The 17049-nt window shown below is 36.9% G+C and overlaps 1 protein-coding gene across 1 annotated transcript; it reads left to right on the forward strand.

Annotated features, from left to right (window-relative positions):
* The first annotated feature begins 5943 nt into the window (after window positions 1-5943).
* LOC148837456 (G protein-coupled receptor 54-like) lies at window positions 5944-13390 on the forward strand. Its single transcript, XM_088910668.1, has 5 exons — window positions 5944-6246; window positions 6950-7074; window positions 7673-7808; window positions 8192-8430; window positions 13040-13390. Exons 1-5 carry the CDS (start codon window positions 5949-5951, stop codon window positions 13388-13390), a joined length of 1149 nt encoding a protein of 382 aa, XP_088766794.1. The 5' UTR covers window positions 5944-5948.
* Window positions 13391-17049: the final 3659 nt, after the last annotated feature.

Raw genomic sequence — 17049 nt, forward strand, 5'->3', positions numbered from 1 at the left:
CACTTAAAACAAAAAGCCATCCTCCACAGCAATAAAGGTATGAGCTAAACTAAGGTGGCTCACTGAGCTATGGTGTGAAGACGAACAGTGAAAAGGAGCCTCTGTTGTGGCAAACTCTCCATAAATCCCCGTAAAGACTTGCTCTACAAAAACACCAGACCAGTAGCTACCACTGTAGAGAACGTTATATATCAAACAAGCCAATTTCCATTTTTGAGAATGTGTTTTCTTGCCCTACACAAAGTATCCTGAAATTTCAGTCTGTGACTGAACAAGTCTACCACATTTTCTCCCCCTCAGCTTGAAACCAAAGTAGAGAGCTTCAACCTACTGTACTTCAAACCAGGGCAGGATGGAGACAACCGTGTTATAAAGATTACCCCTGGAAATCCTCCACCATGTAGCCTGCTCCAGGAGACAGTGAGGAGCCTAAAAGTTTTCCTTTATAGGGACCTGAATTTTGTTCATTGTTGTCTCCTGGAGGCTGTGCTCAGGTCGCTCTAGGCCCAGTGAAAGTCCTCCTCCAGGAGAGAGGCAGCGATGTCTTGTCATCCTGGTGACAAACTGTTACCTTAGACTTACACATCAAGAAACCTCATTGAAACCCCTGAGGTTGAGTTTTGTTACAGCTTTATTACGTATTCAATCCATTTTTTAACCACTTTATCCAATACAGGATGGCGGGAGAGTTGGAGCTTATCCTGGCGAGCAATAGGCACATTTCAGGATACACCCTAGATGGGATGTGTCAAGGCCCAAACACTCACAGCAAGGACAGTTTTCCCAGAAGCCAATAAACCTGACAGTATGTTCTTGGACTATGGGAGCACTCAAAGGAAACCCATGTGAACTCAGGGAGAACATCCAAACTCAATGTAGAAACCTCTACATAGTGAAAAAGGAATGCTAACCACTGCGCCACTGTGCTGTCTTTTCATGTATATTATTTTTGTATATTTTGTATCCTTTGTGGGGTGGCTTTTCCTTCGTAGATGTGTTGGGTCCTGGATTTGTTTCTGGACTGAGTCACTATATGGAGTTTTCATGTTCAATACATTTGCCTAGGTGCATTAGTATCCCCAAATTGTCCCTGTGTGTTTGTGTGAATGCTCTTAGATTCACTGGTTCCCCATCCAGGAAGTAGTCTCATTTTATGCATACAACCTGCTTTTGAAAGAATAAGTGGCTTTCTTCTAATGAATAGGTGGAATTTCCTTTCTTTATAAGATGTAAAATTAGTGTGAAAAAAGCCATTACTATTTCAAATTGCATTAGATTTACAGTATATATTCACAATGTTTCAGTAGGTTTCTGCTTAGCTTGATGCCATTTATGAACAAAATCAGATCCCAAGCGAGTAGTTACTTAGCTGAATCAAATTTAGACATTGCAATGAATAAAACACACACATTGCAAGAACAGATCAGAAATCTAAACGGTATTTTACGGATGAAAAAAGAAATATTTTTCATGCTGTGACTTTTTGTAAGTAAGTAAAATCGAGGTTCCTTAATGAGTTCATAAAATTGTCTTTTTCAATTCAAAAGATTGTGCTTTCAGAAATAGTTTGATAGATGTTTTAATTGCATGATAAACATGCAGGAAGAAAATAGGGGCCATACGTACAGACTGTCTATGCATGCTGTGAAGCATGATGAGTGTGTACTGCCTAACAGCTTTGACAAAGAGACCCAATAAGCTATGAAAGGTTTTGAATGAATGTGGAGTTCATAAAGAGATGGAATTCAATACCTGGTGAAAGAGAAGGGTAGATTGCAGGATTTGTCACTGCTGAGCGATAGCAGTGAGTAAATCCCAGAATGACAGAAAGCTGAAGCTTACCGTGATTTATCACTCTTCGTTTTTCAAATGCCAAATTCTGGCAATCCTATTTTGTTCTTGAAGTAATGCCTCAAGTTACTCCCACAACCAGTTCCAACACATACCAATCACACAGTGTCCACATGTGCATTGATATGAACAAAGGTTTACTTTTATTTCAACACTATCATAATACACAATTAAAAAACAACTTTGATTACATGTTTTTCTGTTTAGAGAACCATCATATAAAAACAGTTTTATCATATCATCATAGAAAATAACCTTTTTATCATTCACTACAGGATATTAGGTACTGCAATTTATTAATAGCAGAGTCATTCATTTACCGGTTAATGTGTGTTAACTAGCAACAATTTTGTAAACAATTATTCCATCAAGGGAGAAAACATCTAATTATAAAAGTCTTTTGTTTGAATAAAACTCTACATCACGACATTTAGCAGTTATTTACATGAGATGCAGTGTGATTTTGAATATTGGTAATGTCAGAGTTTTATTTATATTAATTTAATTTATTCATATTAATTGCACGCATCTTTGTATTTTCTGTTTGAGTTAGTTTAGTAATTTAAGTAGACAACATCAATAGGAACCAACTTATTTAAGTCAAATAGCAAGTATGAAAATGCTAGTCAATTACTGTTGTTATTGTATTAAATTCATTGGAGTTTTCAAAACTGCTAAACCCAGAAGTGTACTTTTAAAAAAGGTGATCTCTGTATGTCCACCTACTGTGTGTTATTGTGCTGAAAAACATTTTCATGCTCACATACCTGCACTTCTGTCACTGGCAAATGTTTATTCCTGCAGAACAACCAGAGTTTTATGTTTAAAGCTGTTTGATTCACCCAGCAACCTACACTTCATTATTTTGGACAGCTGCTAATTTAGCATATATTAAAGGAGTTAATATATGTGTTAATATACAGAAAGGAGTAATTTAACGACTACTGAATTCTTAATTTACAAAGTTGAAACAGAATATGAATGAGGATACAATTCGCAGGGCAAATGACAAAAGGACAATTTCAAAGGTTGATGCAAGCCTGACTAATTGCTCAACTTAGTGCCTCACTAAAAGCTCCAATACAGATACTAAAATTCTATGAAGATTCAAAAGATAGCAAAACATTTCTTCTGTTAATCCAGGATACAAGGTGGGAGAGCCATCAGTGGAAATAATTGAGGGAGAAAGCAGAAGGCCAATACTGCACCATGTACTGTAGGGTGACAGCAAGGAATCATAAGAAGATAAGGAAAAATTACAAACAAGAAGAAGCCTTTCAGCCCATCTGGTCCATTTCGTAGTTAGTAGCTTATTGGTCCAGGGTTGTCATCCAGCCATTTCTTGAAGGAATCTAAAGTACTGGCTTCAACCACATAACTGACTAGCTTGGCCCATAGTTCCACAGCTCTTTGTGTGAAGATGTGTCTCCTCTTTGGAATATTTACTTCAGGTCCTTTTGTAGCCTTCTCTGTTCAAGGCTAAAAAAAGTTCAGTGATCCTCAGCCTGTCAGTGTAAGATATTCCCTTAACTCCCAGAATGCATGTGGTTGCTCTTCTCTGCAGACTGATTCCAGCAATAGCAAGATCTTTTTAGTAACACGGTGAGTAGAACCAAACACAATATTCTAAATGAGGCCAAACTTGTGCATTTTACCATCTTTAACATACAGTAATATCCGTTGATTTATGGCAAAAGTGCCTAACATTTTGTTTGCTTTTCTATTGCTTCCCTGCATTGCCTAGAGGATGTAAGTAAACACCCAAGTCCAATCATCTTTACAGACACAAGGACTGTGACCAGAACGTTCACAGAGAAAGGACCGCAGACCAAGCACTGAGGATGGCGAGGCCAGTGAAAAAGTTACCCTGGACCCACAGTGGATGCGAGCGCCCATCAGCAGCCAAGTGGAAATTAGTGGTTGAGGAAAGGGAAAAAGACAAAATGCGACAGGGTGAAGGCGAAGGTGCAGTGAACAGAATGTTGAACAAGGAAAAAAGGAGGTGAAAACAGAAGACGGAAAAGGGGAAAGAGCGGACCAGGAAGGAACCGCTGGTCATGGTCTGAATGACGGCAGCAGTAGTATTTGAGACCAAATGAAGGAGACAGATGTGGGACACAGAGAACTGGAATGAGAAAAGCAAGCAGTAGGGGAAGGGTGATGGCAGATTCAAGCTGCATTTCTGAGGAGTGTTGAGTTTTGGGAGAAATGCAGCTTTTGAGTTGAGCTGGATGAGCAGGAACACCGGGGTGTGATTTAGATCAAACAGGTGAAAGACCTGTATTAAGCAAAAAAGTAAAAGAGTGAAAAACAGCTAAATACTGGGGTAGAGAAGCAAGATTTTCATTTTTGTTGTGTACTAATGAGTTGCAGATTTGAACCAATCAAGGAAACGTGACCAGATACAATATCAAGTCAATTTGTTCCAATACTGAAATCGGGAGGGACTGAACATAAAAACATTCTTATTCTGACATGAGTTAACATGTATGCAAAAAAGATTTAAAAATAAATAAAATCTAAATTATAAATAAGTTGAAATTCTGTATTTTTGTCTCATATGTATCTTTTGATTTTAAATACAAATTTCAGAAGTGCACGACCCAAATGACAAATTTTGCGTCACTGTCTTATAACTCACACTTTTCGCTGTAAAATAACAGTATATGAGATTTAGACTTATGTAGGCAGTAGTGGGCGACATAACCTCTTATTCTTGAATGGACTGTTTTAGATACATTTTTCTTTAAAAAAGATACTTTTTTATGAGCCTTGGTAACATGTGACTCAAGAGGCTTATGGAATTCGAATGTTTTATATTTTAAAATGGAGGAGAGAAAAAACACCATCAATATTTATTTAAAAGACTGAATTGGGTCTTTTCATACTTTCACTTGTTTTTTTCAGTTCCTTTTGAAACCCTTACCAGTCTAATTGTGTATATGACACGGATTCCTCTTGCCTTACAAACATGCTTACTGTATGTTCCATTCTTATAAAATTGGGGATCAAAAATAATTAACCAGCAAGAACATGGCTCCTCCAACTGCATCACTGTAAGATACTTACAGTAAATTCATGCTTAACATATTTTAAATTACACATTATGAATTAAATTAAGGTTTTATGAAGCACAGTAAATTGAATATTAAAATGAAGGTCAGCCTTAATTTTTACCTTTAAAATGAAAGGTAATTACACATTTTCATACCAGTGTGACACATTTTCATCCTGAAAATATGCCAGGAAGTTCAAGTGTTATTTCATTTCTGTCTCTTTAAGAGAGAGAGAGAGAAAGGGAGAGAAAAAGATCAGCCCCGTATTTGTAATAGCTTTTTTAGTCTCACAGCCACAGATGCTCTCCCTATTTCCTACAAAACGCAGTGGACTGAGTTAATTTTCACATAATCTGTACATAAGAGCTAATAACAGTGTTCCACACAAAGAGGATGCAGAATTGCTCTCAGTGGTGAGGTGGAATGAAAATTCACAATTCCTATTTTAAATTCAAGTTAGACTATAAACCACTCACCTTACAAAGTCTGCATTTACAATCCCTTTTGACAATTTCATCACTGGATGGTTAAAGTCTCATAAAAGGAATCTTCTTGGCAAGGGATCAAGTACTCACTAATCTGAAGGCATTTGGTAAATCATAGGTAAGTTGAAAAGCTGTTGGGAATCTTTATGTATTATTGTAAGATGTACAAAGATGTAAAAAAAGTGTCAATTGTCTTTTTTCAAATATAAGACTGAATTCAGTCCTGAATGAAATTAAAAGTTTACGTTTTTGACACCTGAAAAGTAACTGATTTTAAAATTGAAGCACAATTCCATGGGATAATTATCAGCATGTTTACTGGAACATCAATCAATCCATCATCCTTTACTGCTTCATCCTAGGATGTAAAACATTTCCATTTATTGAAGAATGCCACATACAGAAAAGCTGTAAACCCTATGTTATCATCATCAGATTATTTACTGCTGCCCTATGTTATCATACAGAGGCAGAATCTGCGCTGAGATCTTCCTTCACAATTTCTGCAGAGGTTGACTCTTCATCCCACTGTTGTTAGGAGGACCAAATTAATGCTATGGTGGAAACAACTCCAACTGCAGTGAACTCAGCGAATAATTCTGGACTGTCCTTTTGTCACAATGGCTTGGATCTCAGCATACCCTCAGAAGGATCAGAGGCTGCTTTTTCTCTTGGCTCAGGGTGCAATGGGTCAACTGTCAAAGAGCAACAAAGCCCTCCACTACTGGTTGATGCCTGGCTCGTTCCTCTCTTTTTTGCCCTAATTATGTTGGTAGGGCTGATAGGAAACTCTTTAGTGATTTATGTGGTTACTAAGCACCGACAGATGAGGACTGTCACCAATTTTTACATAGGTAAGGCACACTGCAATATTTCACAATACTGTTTGTGGCAGTTATTAAGAACAATATGTTATAACTGTAAGTGAAGTGAATATTTTAAAAATCATATTTTAAGTTGATTATTTAGAATCCTTTGAACAGTTCTTATTTTTATCATCTTTATTTTACCTTATGAAAAGGAATGTAACCCCTTAAGCCAGTTTGTAAGGTTTTTCCATATATTGTAGTTTCTCTTCCTAAATAATAATAATAACTTACAGTAATTATATATAGTGCCTTTAAAGGTGGCTTCTCAAAGTGTTTTACAAAATGACAAGAGCAACAACAACAATTAAAAATAAACAAGGATTTTGAAAACCTGACAGGAACCCACTGCAAGGACTTCAGGATAGGAGTAATGTGATCACTTGCACTAGACCTGGTCATGATTCTGGCTGGTGAATTTTGGACATACTGGATACTAATAATAACCACCTTACTTTCTTTTATTGATGAGGGGAGAAAACTAAAATGTCTGCAATAATAGTAAGAAACAATGCCCTCTGATCTATGATTTAACTGCACATTTTTTATTTGCAAATTTTACAATTATTAGTAATCAGACTATGCTAAGTCATATGTTTATTACATTTTAGAAAAAAACAGTTTTAAGTTTTTGCTATACTCCAGTTGCAAACCTAAAAAAAGCACTCGGATATATTGTTCTTTTCTGCAGCAAATCTGGCAACAACAGATATCATATTTCTGGTTTGCTGTGTGCCTTTCACTGCTACTCTCTACCCACTGCCAAGCTGGGTGTTTGGAGACTTTATGTGCAGAATTGTGAACTATCTGCAACAGGTTAGTTCCTTTTCCATGGCTGCTCATTATTTACATTTATCACCTTTTAAAAATTGGTTTTAGAGTTGAAATCTAAAATAAAATGGGAAATTCTGAAGAGTGTGGTTATTATAAATTAACATTTTGAAATATCAATGAGAATATTTATTGTTCATAAAGAGGCTGTCAATAAAGGACTCATCCTAAATAAGGTCACAGAGTTGAAATTTGGTGGTTGTTCCACCTTACAGCTGCTGGGGTCAGAGCTCTTGGCTCCATTATGTGTTTCTAAATTCTGCATATCAGTGCGAGGCAGCATTGCTAGTCATAGCTCTCGAGGCACTGTAAGACATAACACTGAACTAATTTGACAGACCTTTAAGTTTAGTCGTAGAAATGACTACTGACTACTACTGACATACTGGAATTAAGCAGCAGGGATTCAGCTAAACCAAGGGCAGAATATAAAAGGAATATTCAAGGATTTTGAGAGTGTGAACATTTTTAACAAACAAAAATTGAGGTTGTGGGGTTTGGGTATTCAATATATTTGGAAAAAAAATGATTATTTTTAAGGTTTCGAGCTGTAGCCTAAATGTATTGTTTTTCACCTTGACAGGTAACAGCCCAGGCAACATGCATCACCCTAAGTGCGATGAGTGTTGACCGCTGTTATGCCACAGTCTACCCACTGCAATCACTGCGCCACCGCACTCCCAGAGTAGCGATGGCTGTTAGTGTGAGCATCTGGCTAGGTACTGGCAGTATTATTTATTATTTTATTTTTGAGAATCAGGTACGTTTAGGTATTTCGTTGTGCCACTCCACTGTACATGTACTGACTATGGACCAGATCTGTCATTATCTTGTAACAACACAAATACGAGGCGTGCCTGCTTAGGTACAGTAATGTGACTTCAATTAATACAGATGGTTATATTTCAATGAGTGGCTTGCATTTTTACTGTATTTCATCAAAATTCTTGCACAGCAGCATCATTAACAATTGTCCCTTGAATTTTAGAATTCTTGAAAATGCTTTTGCAAATATTCTTCTTTTTCTTTCAGCCTAGAATATACTCAGTACTACTGTGGTCTTTGACTTCCGTGTATTTTATAATTCATTTTTTCCTTCTAGGTTCTTTTGTTCTGTCTGTGCCAGTTGCTATATACCAGAGGCTGGAGTCAGGATACTGGTATGGACCTCAGACATACTGCACAGAATCTTTCCCTTCAGCATACCACCAGAAGGCTTTCATTCTCTATACCTTCCTGGCCGTTTACCTTCTACCCCTTATTACCATCTGTTTTTGCTATGCATTCATGCTGAAAAGAATGAGCAGGCCAGTTGTTGAACCAGTAGATAACAACTATCAGGTGAGATACTGAATAATGCATTTTATACCTCTTTAGCTGTGTGTAGCTCTTAATAAGTGTCTAAAATAGAATGATGCCGATGCTTCATATTTTTTCTGTTTGATTAAAGGGGAACTGGAGTCTCAATTTCTCGGACCGGTTTTTAAATCTCATTAACAAAATTACTTAATTGCCAGTATCACGAAATCCTGGACTTTGTGAAAGTACTGAGTACTCACCATGTTGTCGCAACGGGTGAGACCGAGAGTTTGCAGAAATTGTGACTTAAACCAGCCCTTCCTGCTCACTAATCACCGTAATGACTAATCTACTGCGATGCACGAGCGAATAAGCACAGGTTGTACAGCAGACATTTCACTGCAAAAATGTTCCAACATTACTTGTATGCAGAGTTATCAACTAGTATTTGATGTCTCAAAGTCCAGAGCAATATTTCTATTGGGCTAAAAGAGATATATTCACATGCCTACTTGTGTACAATGTAGGGCCAGTACACATCATCAGGTATTTAGACATTTAGTCTAATTTTTTATGTAAATTGGAGGTTTAACTCGTTCCCTTGTACATTTTATTTTCATTGTGGTTTGAAATGCACTCATCAATGGCAATGCTTTCTAACCCCGAAATATAAAAATAGCATTGCAGTTCTCCTTTAAACGCATCTACAGTATATCATGCAATTGACAGGTTTATTCACACACACATTAAAAAATCTCTAGAAAAACATACATATTATTATTAGAACAAAATATCACAATGAAATAAGCATTATTCAAAGTTCTGAAATTGTTCTAGCACCTTGAAGGATGCAGTGAAAACTGTGTTTTAAACACATTTCTTTATGGGAAGGAACAATTTTACAGCTCTGCGACACAGAGCTGCAGTAGTAAGCATTGCCACCTCCAGCACTGTGCTGGGTTCCTGCACTGGGGCACTGTGTTCAATTCTTGGGGTGCTATCTGTATGAGTTTGTATGTTTTCTCCCTGTTCAACCTGGGCTGTTATCAAGTGGGGATCTACAGAGACTTAAAACTCCTGGCCAGACCATTATACATGAATTAACCCAAAGAGTGTTTTGCGGTACAAAACAATTACTTTATATGCTGGGAATAAAAATCATCTTCTTCAAACAATCTTCTATATTACAATGCTTTTTAATAGAGGAAAAAACACTATTCCAGAAATAATCTAAAAGAAACCTGATTATTTTAATGGCTCAAAGAATGGCTCAGAGAAAGGTTTTGTAACATATTCTGTAATCACATATTTCTTGAAACATTCTAAAGAATAAATAAAAGAAGAGATTAAATACATAGTTAAAATACCCAAAGGATGTTCTTTCATACAGTACATTAGTTCTGAGATTATTGTTAAATAATTAGGAGTCACACTGTAAGTGATATTGAATTTGTAAATCATGATAAAGAAACCTTAAGGTAAGAAACCAGAAAGAAGAATCCAGATTGTATGAAACATAAAATTATTGTCAAAATACATTTCTTGTAAGCCTGCAAATTTTAACAGGATTTACTTTTATTTCATCACCTTGGATGACTGAGCAGATTGCGTAACTAACTTATCAAACCTTGAATAGCTGAACACATTCTATACTTAAAACCCTGTTGCTGTGATACCCTGAAAGAGCTTCTGCTACAGAGAGGAAATCTGTATTTTTAAAGATTTCCTTTACACAGCTGTTACAGTAAGGTGATGGCATGAATCTGACCCCTCAAACAGATTGTCTTAGTTCTGACATTTCAAGAACTCCTCCGGGAATTTTGCCATCTTCCACTTTGCATTTAGTGCTATAAAGGCATGACCAGACTCACTAATTAAAAATAAAAATAGAATTAAATATAAGGATGGTCAACCCCTAATTCTTCTGCTCACATAAGTATGTATATTCTTGAACATCTGTCTGTGCTTGATCACCTCACTTTACCTCATCTCCTTCCTTGTAGCAGCTACTTGGCTTGTCTCTAATTAAAGGAGGGAGGGATTCTGATAGCAATGTCCTTATGTTCAGGTACTGTAGTTGCTTTCCTCAGCCAGGTACTGTACTGTAGGAAAAAACATCATGAGTGACTCATAAGGAGTCAGACTCTTTGCCATAGTCTGTGAGAATGAGTCAGGACAGACTGCCAGGGCATTCATCTCAAGGTGAAAGAAATTTATTTTCTTTTATGCAGTAGACTATTAACCATGTACATGGTATTTGCTTTCACTAGAGCAAATTCATTGTTTTTGATTAATTTTAATATTAATAGATCATTGACACTGTACTGTATATTGTATTGAGCTTTATGAGCTGATAACGTACAGGCAAATCTATAAAATAATATCTTGATTAAATCATATGCACCTTGTTTAACGGCATTAAGAAAGGTTACAATGGAGGCTTTTTGGCCTACGTGTATCTAGCTCATTTAGTGGTTAATAGTTAATTGCTCCTGGGAGGATCGAGCTGTTTTTTTAAAGAAACCAACTCCAGTAACATCCTTGGGATGCTTGTTCCATACTCCGTGTAGATAAAGAAGTGACTCTTGCTCTTGATGTTTTTTTCTGGACAGATTACAGAACAGCATTATCTTTTCGTGTATGCACGCTTGCGTCGTTGCGCCACTCCTGTGCGCGTTTTCGCTCAAGTCTGCAAGGGCTAACTAAGGCTGTCCCATTTCTAACGAGCGCCCCCAATGCGCAGTCCTCTGAAGTCTCCATCGGAGCGGACTCCGCTGAAGGGAATCACCCCCCAACTATTTGCGGACTGGTGACGTTTCAAGCTGTAGCGGTAGCCTATCAAAGCGGAGAGAAGTTGCCATGGAGAATAACATTTTCAAGCATTAGTATAACAGACATTTTTTACATTTTTAAAACTCATAATATTTTATGTAAAAACAAAATGTCATTAGACTACTTTAGATGAATAATTTATTTTAGGCACGACGTTTTGACATAAAGCTTGCATTTCGTCACCCTATTTCGACTGATGAATATCCATTTACCTGTTATGTGCTCTATACACGAAATGTTTAATACTACTAGCCGCATTTAATAGTAAAAAGCTTTGAGGTATTGCCAGGTTTACCTTACTTAGTTTACTTTGAATGAACGCATTATGTTCCCCGTACTGTCATTTTCTTTTACAGGGACAGACGAGATTAAATGCATTTAGTAGTACACAGCTTTAAGCAACCTTGGCAAAACCACTCTGTTTATTCAGTTTGCCCGTTTTGAGTCGAGCCTGCTCAACATGAATGAATCATTACTTTTGTGCAGGTATAGACGAGACATTCATTGTCATTAAACTGCGAGAGGAGAACGAAACATTCCTTTAAAAAATAATTAATGGTTACATGCACTTAACCACTGGAAAAGAAGCATCAACACTAGGAGGCACTTTGACCCTGAGCCGTGTAACAAACGAATGACGTCAAGCGAGAGCGTCCCACTGCGCACTTGAAGTTCGCACTTGCTTACGTCACAGACATGAGGTCTTGGAGGAAGGGCGCGCAACAGAAAAATTCATTGTAGTGGCTCTTCACTCACATTTGAAAACGTGCCGATAAAAAAATATGCTGAAAAGAGAAGATGGAAAACACTGCGTTTCGGCTGTGAAGCCTTCTTCAGGCTTTCTGTCTTCTCTTTTCAGCGTGGAATAAACCTATTACTTGTTCCTTTGCAGACTACGTATGCATACGCAGCTACTAAAAAGTATGTTGTGTTGCACGTTAGGGGGCCTAGTTCTCCTATGTCTGGCCCTGCTTTAACCTTAGTTAAATTCCCTTAAACTAGCTTGATATATTTTTGTATTTACTGATTTGTCAATATATTTATTAATTGTCAATCGGTTTTGTTTATATTGACACATGATCATGCTCAAACCTGCTCCAATAATAACAATAATCTTTTTTATGTGTGTACTGTACTTTGGACTTTACTATCTCTCCCCTATATTAGGCTGCCATTGCTTCCATGCATTGAGTTACTGAGTTTGTGCTCAGGAATGTGTTAAAATGAATATACATCAACTTACTTTGATTGGAAGGACATTTTTTTTTATTTAGGCCATTACAAGCAATCATAATGTAAATGTTTAATCATTTAATTAAGGAATGGCTCTTAATTTTGGGTCCATGAATGTAACTGAACAAATGTTATTCAGCCTTTACAGAATGGTAATGGAATCCTAAGCAATTCTTCCATTCCAAACAATTACCTTGATCATACGCATTGCCTTATAAAAATTAATGTGGCTTTTACATGTGGAGATTGCAGAAAAATCAAGCATCACTACCTTGTGCACTGTGCACTGAAATTCTGACATACATACAGAGTATGTGGAATTGAACTTTTTTTTCTAGCATATATAATATCAAAATATACAGTACAAGATAATACTCAACACTTTTTGAAACAGGTTAAAAATGGCCATTGTTAAATGATCATTTACATGTTCCGTCCTACTTAAAAATATGCAAATTCTAATATCATCAACACGAGTAATGGTCAAAGGAATGAAATAACTGATTATCGATCAAACCAGATCAGACTGTAGTTTTAAAAGTGAAACCTCTGAGAATACTAATATACCGTGTGTCATGTTCTGAAGGTCCAGCTTTTGGCAGAGAGGTCGGAAGCCATGCGCACAAAGATTTCCAAGATGGTGGTTGTGATCGTCGTGCTCTTTACTATCTGCTGGGGCCCCATTCAGTTCTTCATCCTCTTACAGGCCTTCTACTCCAACTTTCGAAGGAGCTATGCGACATACAAGATCAAAATATGGGCTCACTGCATGTCCTACTCCAACTCATCTGTCAATCCGATTGTGTATGCTTTCATGGGGGCCAACTTCAGAAAGTCCTTTAAAAAGGCCTTTCCTTTCATCTTCAAACAGCGCGTCGGCACCACTGGAGTTGCAGCTGTGAACACTGAAATGCAATTTGTTTCATCAGGAACATAAATATGACGAGATGTTATGAGCTTTTTTAAAAATTTGATGACAGACAAGATAACAAAAGATCAAAATTTTAACACTCATTAATGTGTATTTTTGTCACTTGTGTCAGCCAGCATGGACAAAACAGATAATGTTATGTTGCAAAATTATGCAACTCTCTTTCAACTTTACTTTCAACTGTGTTGAAAAAAAAGATCATGCTGTTATCTATTATTTCCACAAGATTAAATTCTGTTGGATTCTGAATTATTTGTATCTTCTTGCCCCTTAACAAGACCAGGATTAGAACTATCATTTTATTTTTGTTTCTTGGCTGAAATTACCTGAACTGTTTCATAGTGTTGTGAGAAGAGTGTCATTTAGTGGTCCATATATCAGGAGAAAAAAGTTTAATGAGAGGGGAAAACAGTTTAAGTGCTCTACAAAATTAAATCACTTAGAAAAACTTTACAACAGCAAACGTTAAATGCAGCAGCAAAATACAGGGTTGTTGTTTTTTTTGCCACAACACTGGATCAGAAATGTAGATTATTTTTCACAGTTTAAAACAAAACTACAGCTTTAGGTCATATTTCAACATGAGCATGAGGTGCTAATCTGTCCTGGCATTGGGTGTCCTTCTACAGGCGTGTACAGAGAGTAGTTGCACTCTCCTATCCACTGACCATGAGAATTTCTTTAAACAGCAGAATAGTATTCGTGCAAAACTGGATCAATGTGAGGTGACGGAGGCAGACTTCTTACTGATCAGATATTTGAAACTGGTTGGACTAGAAAATGACTCCCCTGCCACTGAAAACAGAGCTGTTGGGCTTCTAATGTCCACACCATACAAAGAACTCCTCTCCAATATCTCTTTAAAACAATGGCACTTCTCAAGGTGCTTCATCCTGTACTATACTGTGCTGAAAGTTCCTTTGCTCATTTGAAAAAAGCTTTATCATGTTGATATGTGCCTTTTTTGTAATTGTGTTCAGAGGTCTTTGATAGCATTTGTGCTTTTTCTTTCTAAATATATTTCAAAAAGAATCTTTAAAAAAGCATTCAAATTGCAAATGACATTAATTGACAGACTTGATGGAATTTTGTTTAAAGGTTCTGTCAAACTGAAATACAGAATGCAATTCTGACTACTTTGCTTATGATTTGTGTATTGCTAAATATGGTTTGTGACTATTACCATGTTAGTGAATTTCGGTTGTCAGTTAAGTGCCAGGATGCTATTTTAAATGCAGCAGCAAAATATGGTCTGTGAGTTATGTTCTTTAAAATAAAAAAAATGCACTCAGATTAATGTGTATGTGAAAAGTTCTTATGTAAAGATGATTAAGATGCAGCATATATTTCATTAACAAGAGCACTACATTAGACAAATAGCTTTTTAGAGCTGTTTTTATCAACATAAGTAAACTGCTGAACTTTGATGGCCTCTGAAGACGGAGCTGTTAAATCACTTAGTTTCAATGTTTAATCAGTGTATGTCAATTTATTTATTCCAGAAATGGAAGGAAACAACAGTTGTAATTTGTGCTTTAACACTGAATCTAAGAATCCAGGACCAAGGGGAATACTAATCCTTCTATTTCCTCTCAGGTCTCTAACATCACGTCACCTCTCTGTATGTCCCTCTTCCTTTAAAGCAGGGATCTAATCATCCATTCATCTGCCTAGTCACCACATTTAAACCCGAAACCATGGTAATTCAGTGCTCTGACATTGAGCTACTCAAAGTATTGTAATTGCCTGCCTGCTTCAGGAATCTGTGTTGTAAAATCCTGATTCTCCAAATCATTGTTTTCCTATCTTAGCATTGTTGAGATCGCTCTGCAAAAAGCCAGGTTTGTACAATTATTCCCAGTGAGTCAATACTTTTTGAGAGCACCTTTGATAGAAATTACAGCTCCAAATTGTTTGGATAAGCCTCTACCACCACTGCATATCTTTCCTGGTCCTGATCTTTCCTTTCCCAGTATGGAGCAATTTGTGCCCAATCACCTTTGCAGTCTTAGGCCGTAGTGTAGCTGGAGTTTTTTATATCATTTTTAAGCACATTGTCTGTGTTTTTCTCCTTTTTATTATGAATTCCCTGAAACACCAGTTTTCTTCTCCTACCCTGACACTGAGGGTTTAATAGTGTATCTTGAGTGTAGCATTCTCTTGGGTAGACTTATTTTGTAATTACTATACAGTATCTTTTAGCTCAAAAGCTTCCTTCTTCATCTCTTTCAAAGACAAGTGCAAAATCCAGGCTATGAAACAGACACATGATCTAATTAAACCCTTGTAAAGTAAATGGAAATGATCTGCATTGGCAAGTTGCATCTGCAACCACACATCTATTGCTTTGTGCTCTGCAATATTTAATTCAAAAAGATTTAGATAAATGTAAGATGGGGCAAACACATCTACATATAAAGTAGATGAGTGTAGAACATTCAGGATCATTGCACATGAAAGTGAGATACACTCTTTGTAGTCATTTCTTGCAGTCTAATGTGGCACAGGTATTGGGGCAGTTCTGTCAATAGACTTGACCCAGGAAGCAACAGCACTTGTCTCAGGCCACACATAGGAACACACTACATCATACAAACAAAAGGGAAGAGACTAGATCATACTGTCTCCCAGAGCATGACCTTCTTTTCCAAGACGTGACCAGAGAAGTCACTCCACAATTAAAAGGGACACATTCTGAACAACTATATCACAAGCAGCTAAGCAGGTGTGAGCCTGACCAGTACCTGGATGGGAGACCTCCTGGAAAGCTAAGGTTGCTGCTGAAAGTGGTGTTAGTGGGACCACTAGGGGGCACTCACCCTGTGGTCTGTGTGGGTCTTAATGCTCTATTATAGTTATGGGGACACTATACTGCAATAAAATACACCATGCTTCAGATGAGATATAAAACTGAGGTTCTGACTCTCAGGGGTCATTGATAATCCCAGGCTGTTTCTTAAAAAGAGTAAGGGTGTTACACTGGTGTCCTGGCCAAATTTCCCCCTGACCTTTACCAATCATTTCCTCCTAATAATCCCGCTTTGAGTGGAGTGTTCAGAAAAGCACTTTATAAGCATAATAATTATTATGATTATTATAACCAAAAACAAATATCTGCCTTTGCTTCAAAGATGAACAAAAAAGCTTTGATACTTGCTTTGCTATACACATAGAGCTGGTTAGGTCAGCATCAGAAAATGCCCAAAGAATGCAATTGCACCCAGGCACAGGCTTTGTGTGTACTCAGGTGAACCCTTTTTTTATTTTCATCCATTCTTTTATATTTTTATTTTAGGCAGTTATTACAGAACTATATTTCATATTTACATGTAATAAGCAGACACAAAACCTAAATTAATTACTGGACATATAAAAAATAAAAAAGACAAACACATATGAATTTCAAGACTAACCAAGTTCACAATCAAAATAAAATTACTGTGGGTCTCACAATGCTCTGATGCTAGGTCAATATTGAGAATTATTACTAAAACATTCTGACACAATGTGCCATTTACCAAGGGATATATGTTTAAACAATTTTTCACAGTGAACAACCAAGTAATATAATTATTTTTAGCTGTAAATATTGAACAAAAGTAATTAAAACCAATTTCTTAACACCAATCCATCATGAAAATCCCACCATGTCCTCACCCTCAGCC

This window comes from Atractosteus spatula, chromosome 3 (genome assembly GCF_055471065.1).
Source record: "Atractosteus spatula isolate fAtrSpa1 chromosome 3, fAtrSpa1.hap1, whole genome shotgun sequence".
NCBI classification, from domain to species: Eukaryota; Metazoa; Chordata; class Actinopteri; order Semionotiformes; family Lepisosteidae; genus Atractosteus; species Atractosteus spatula.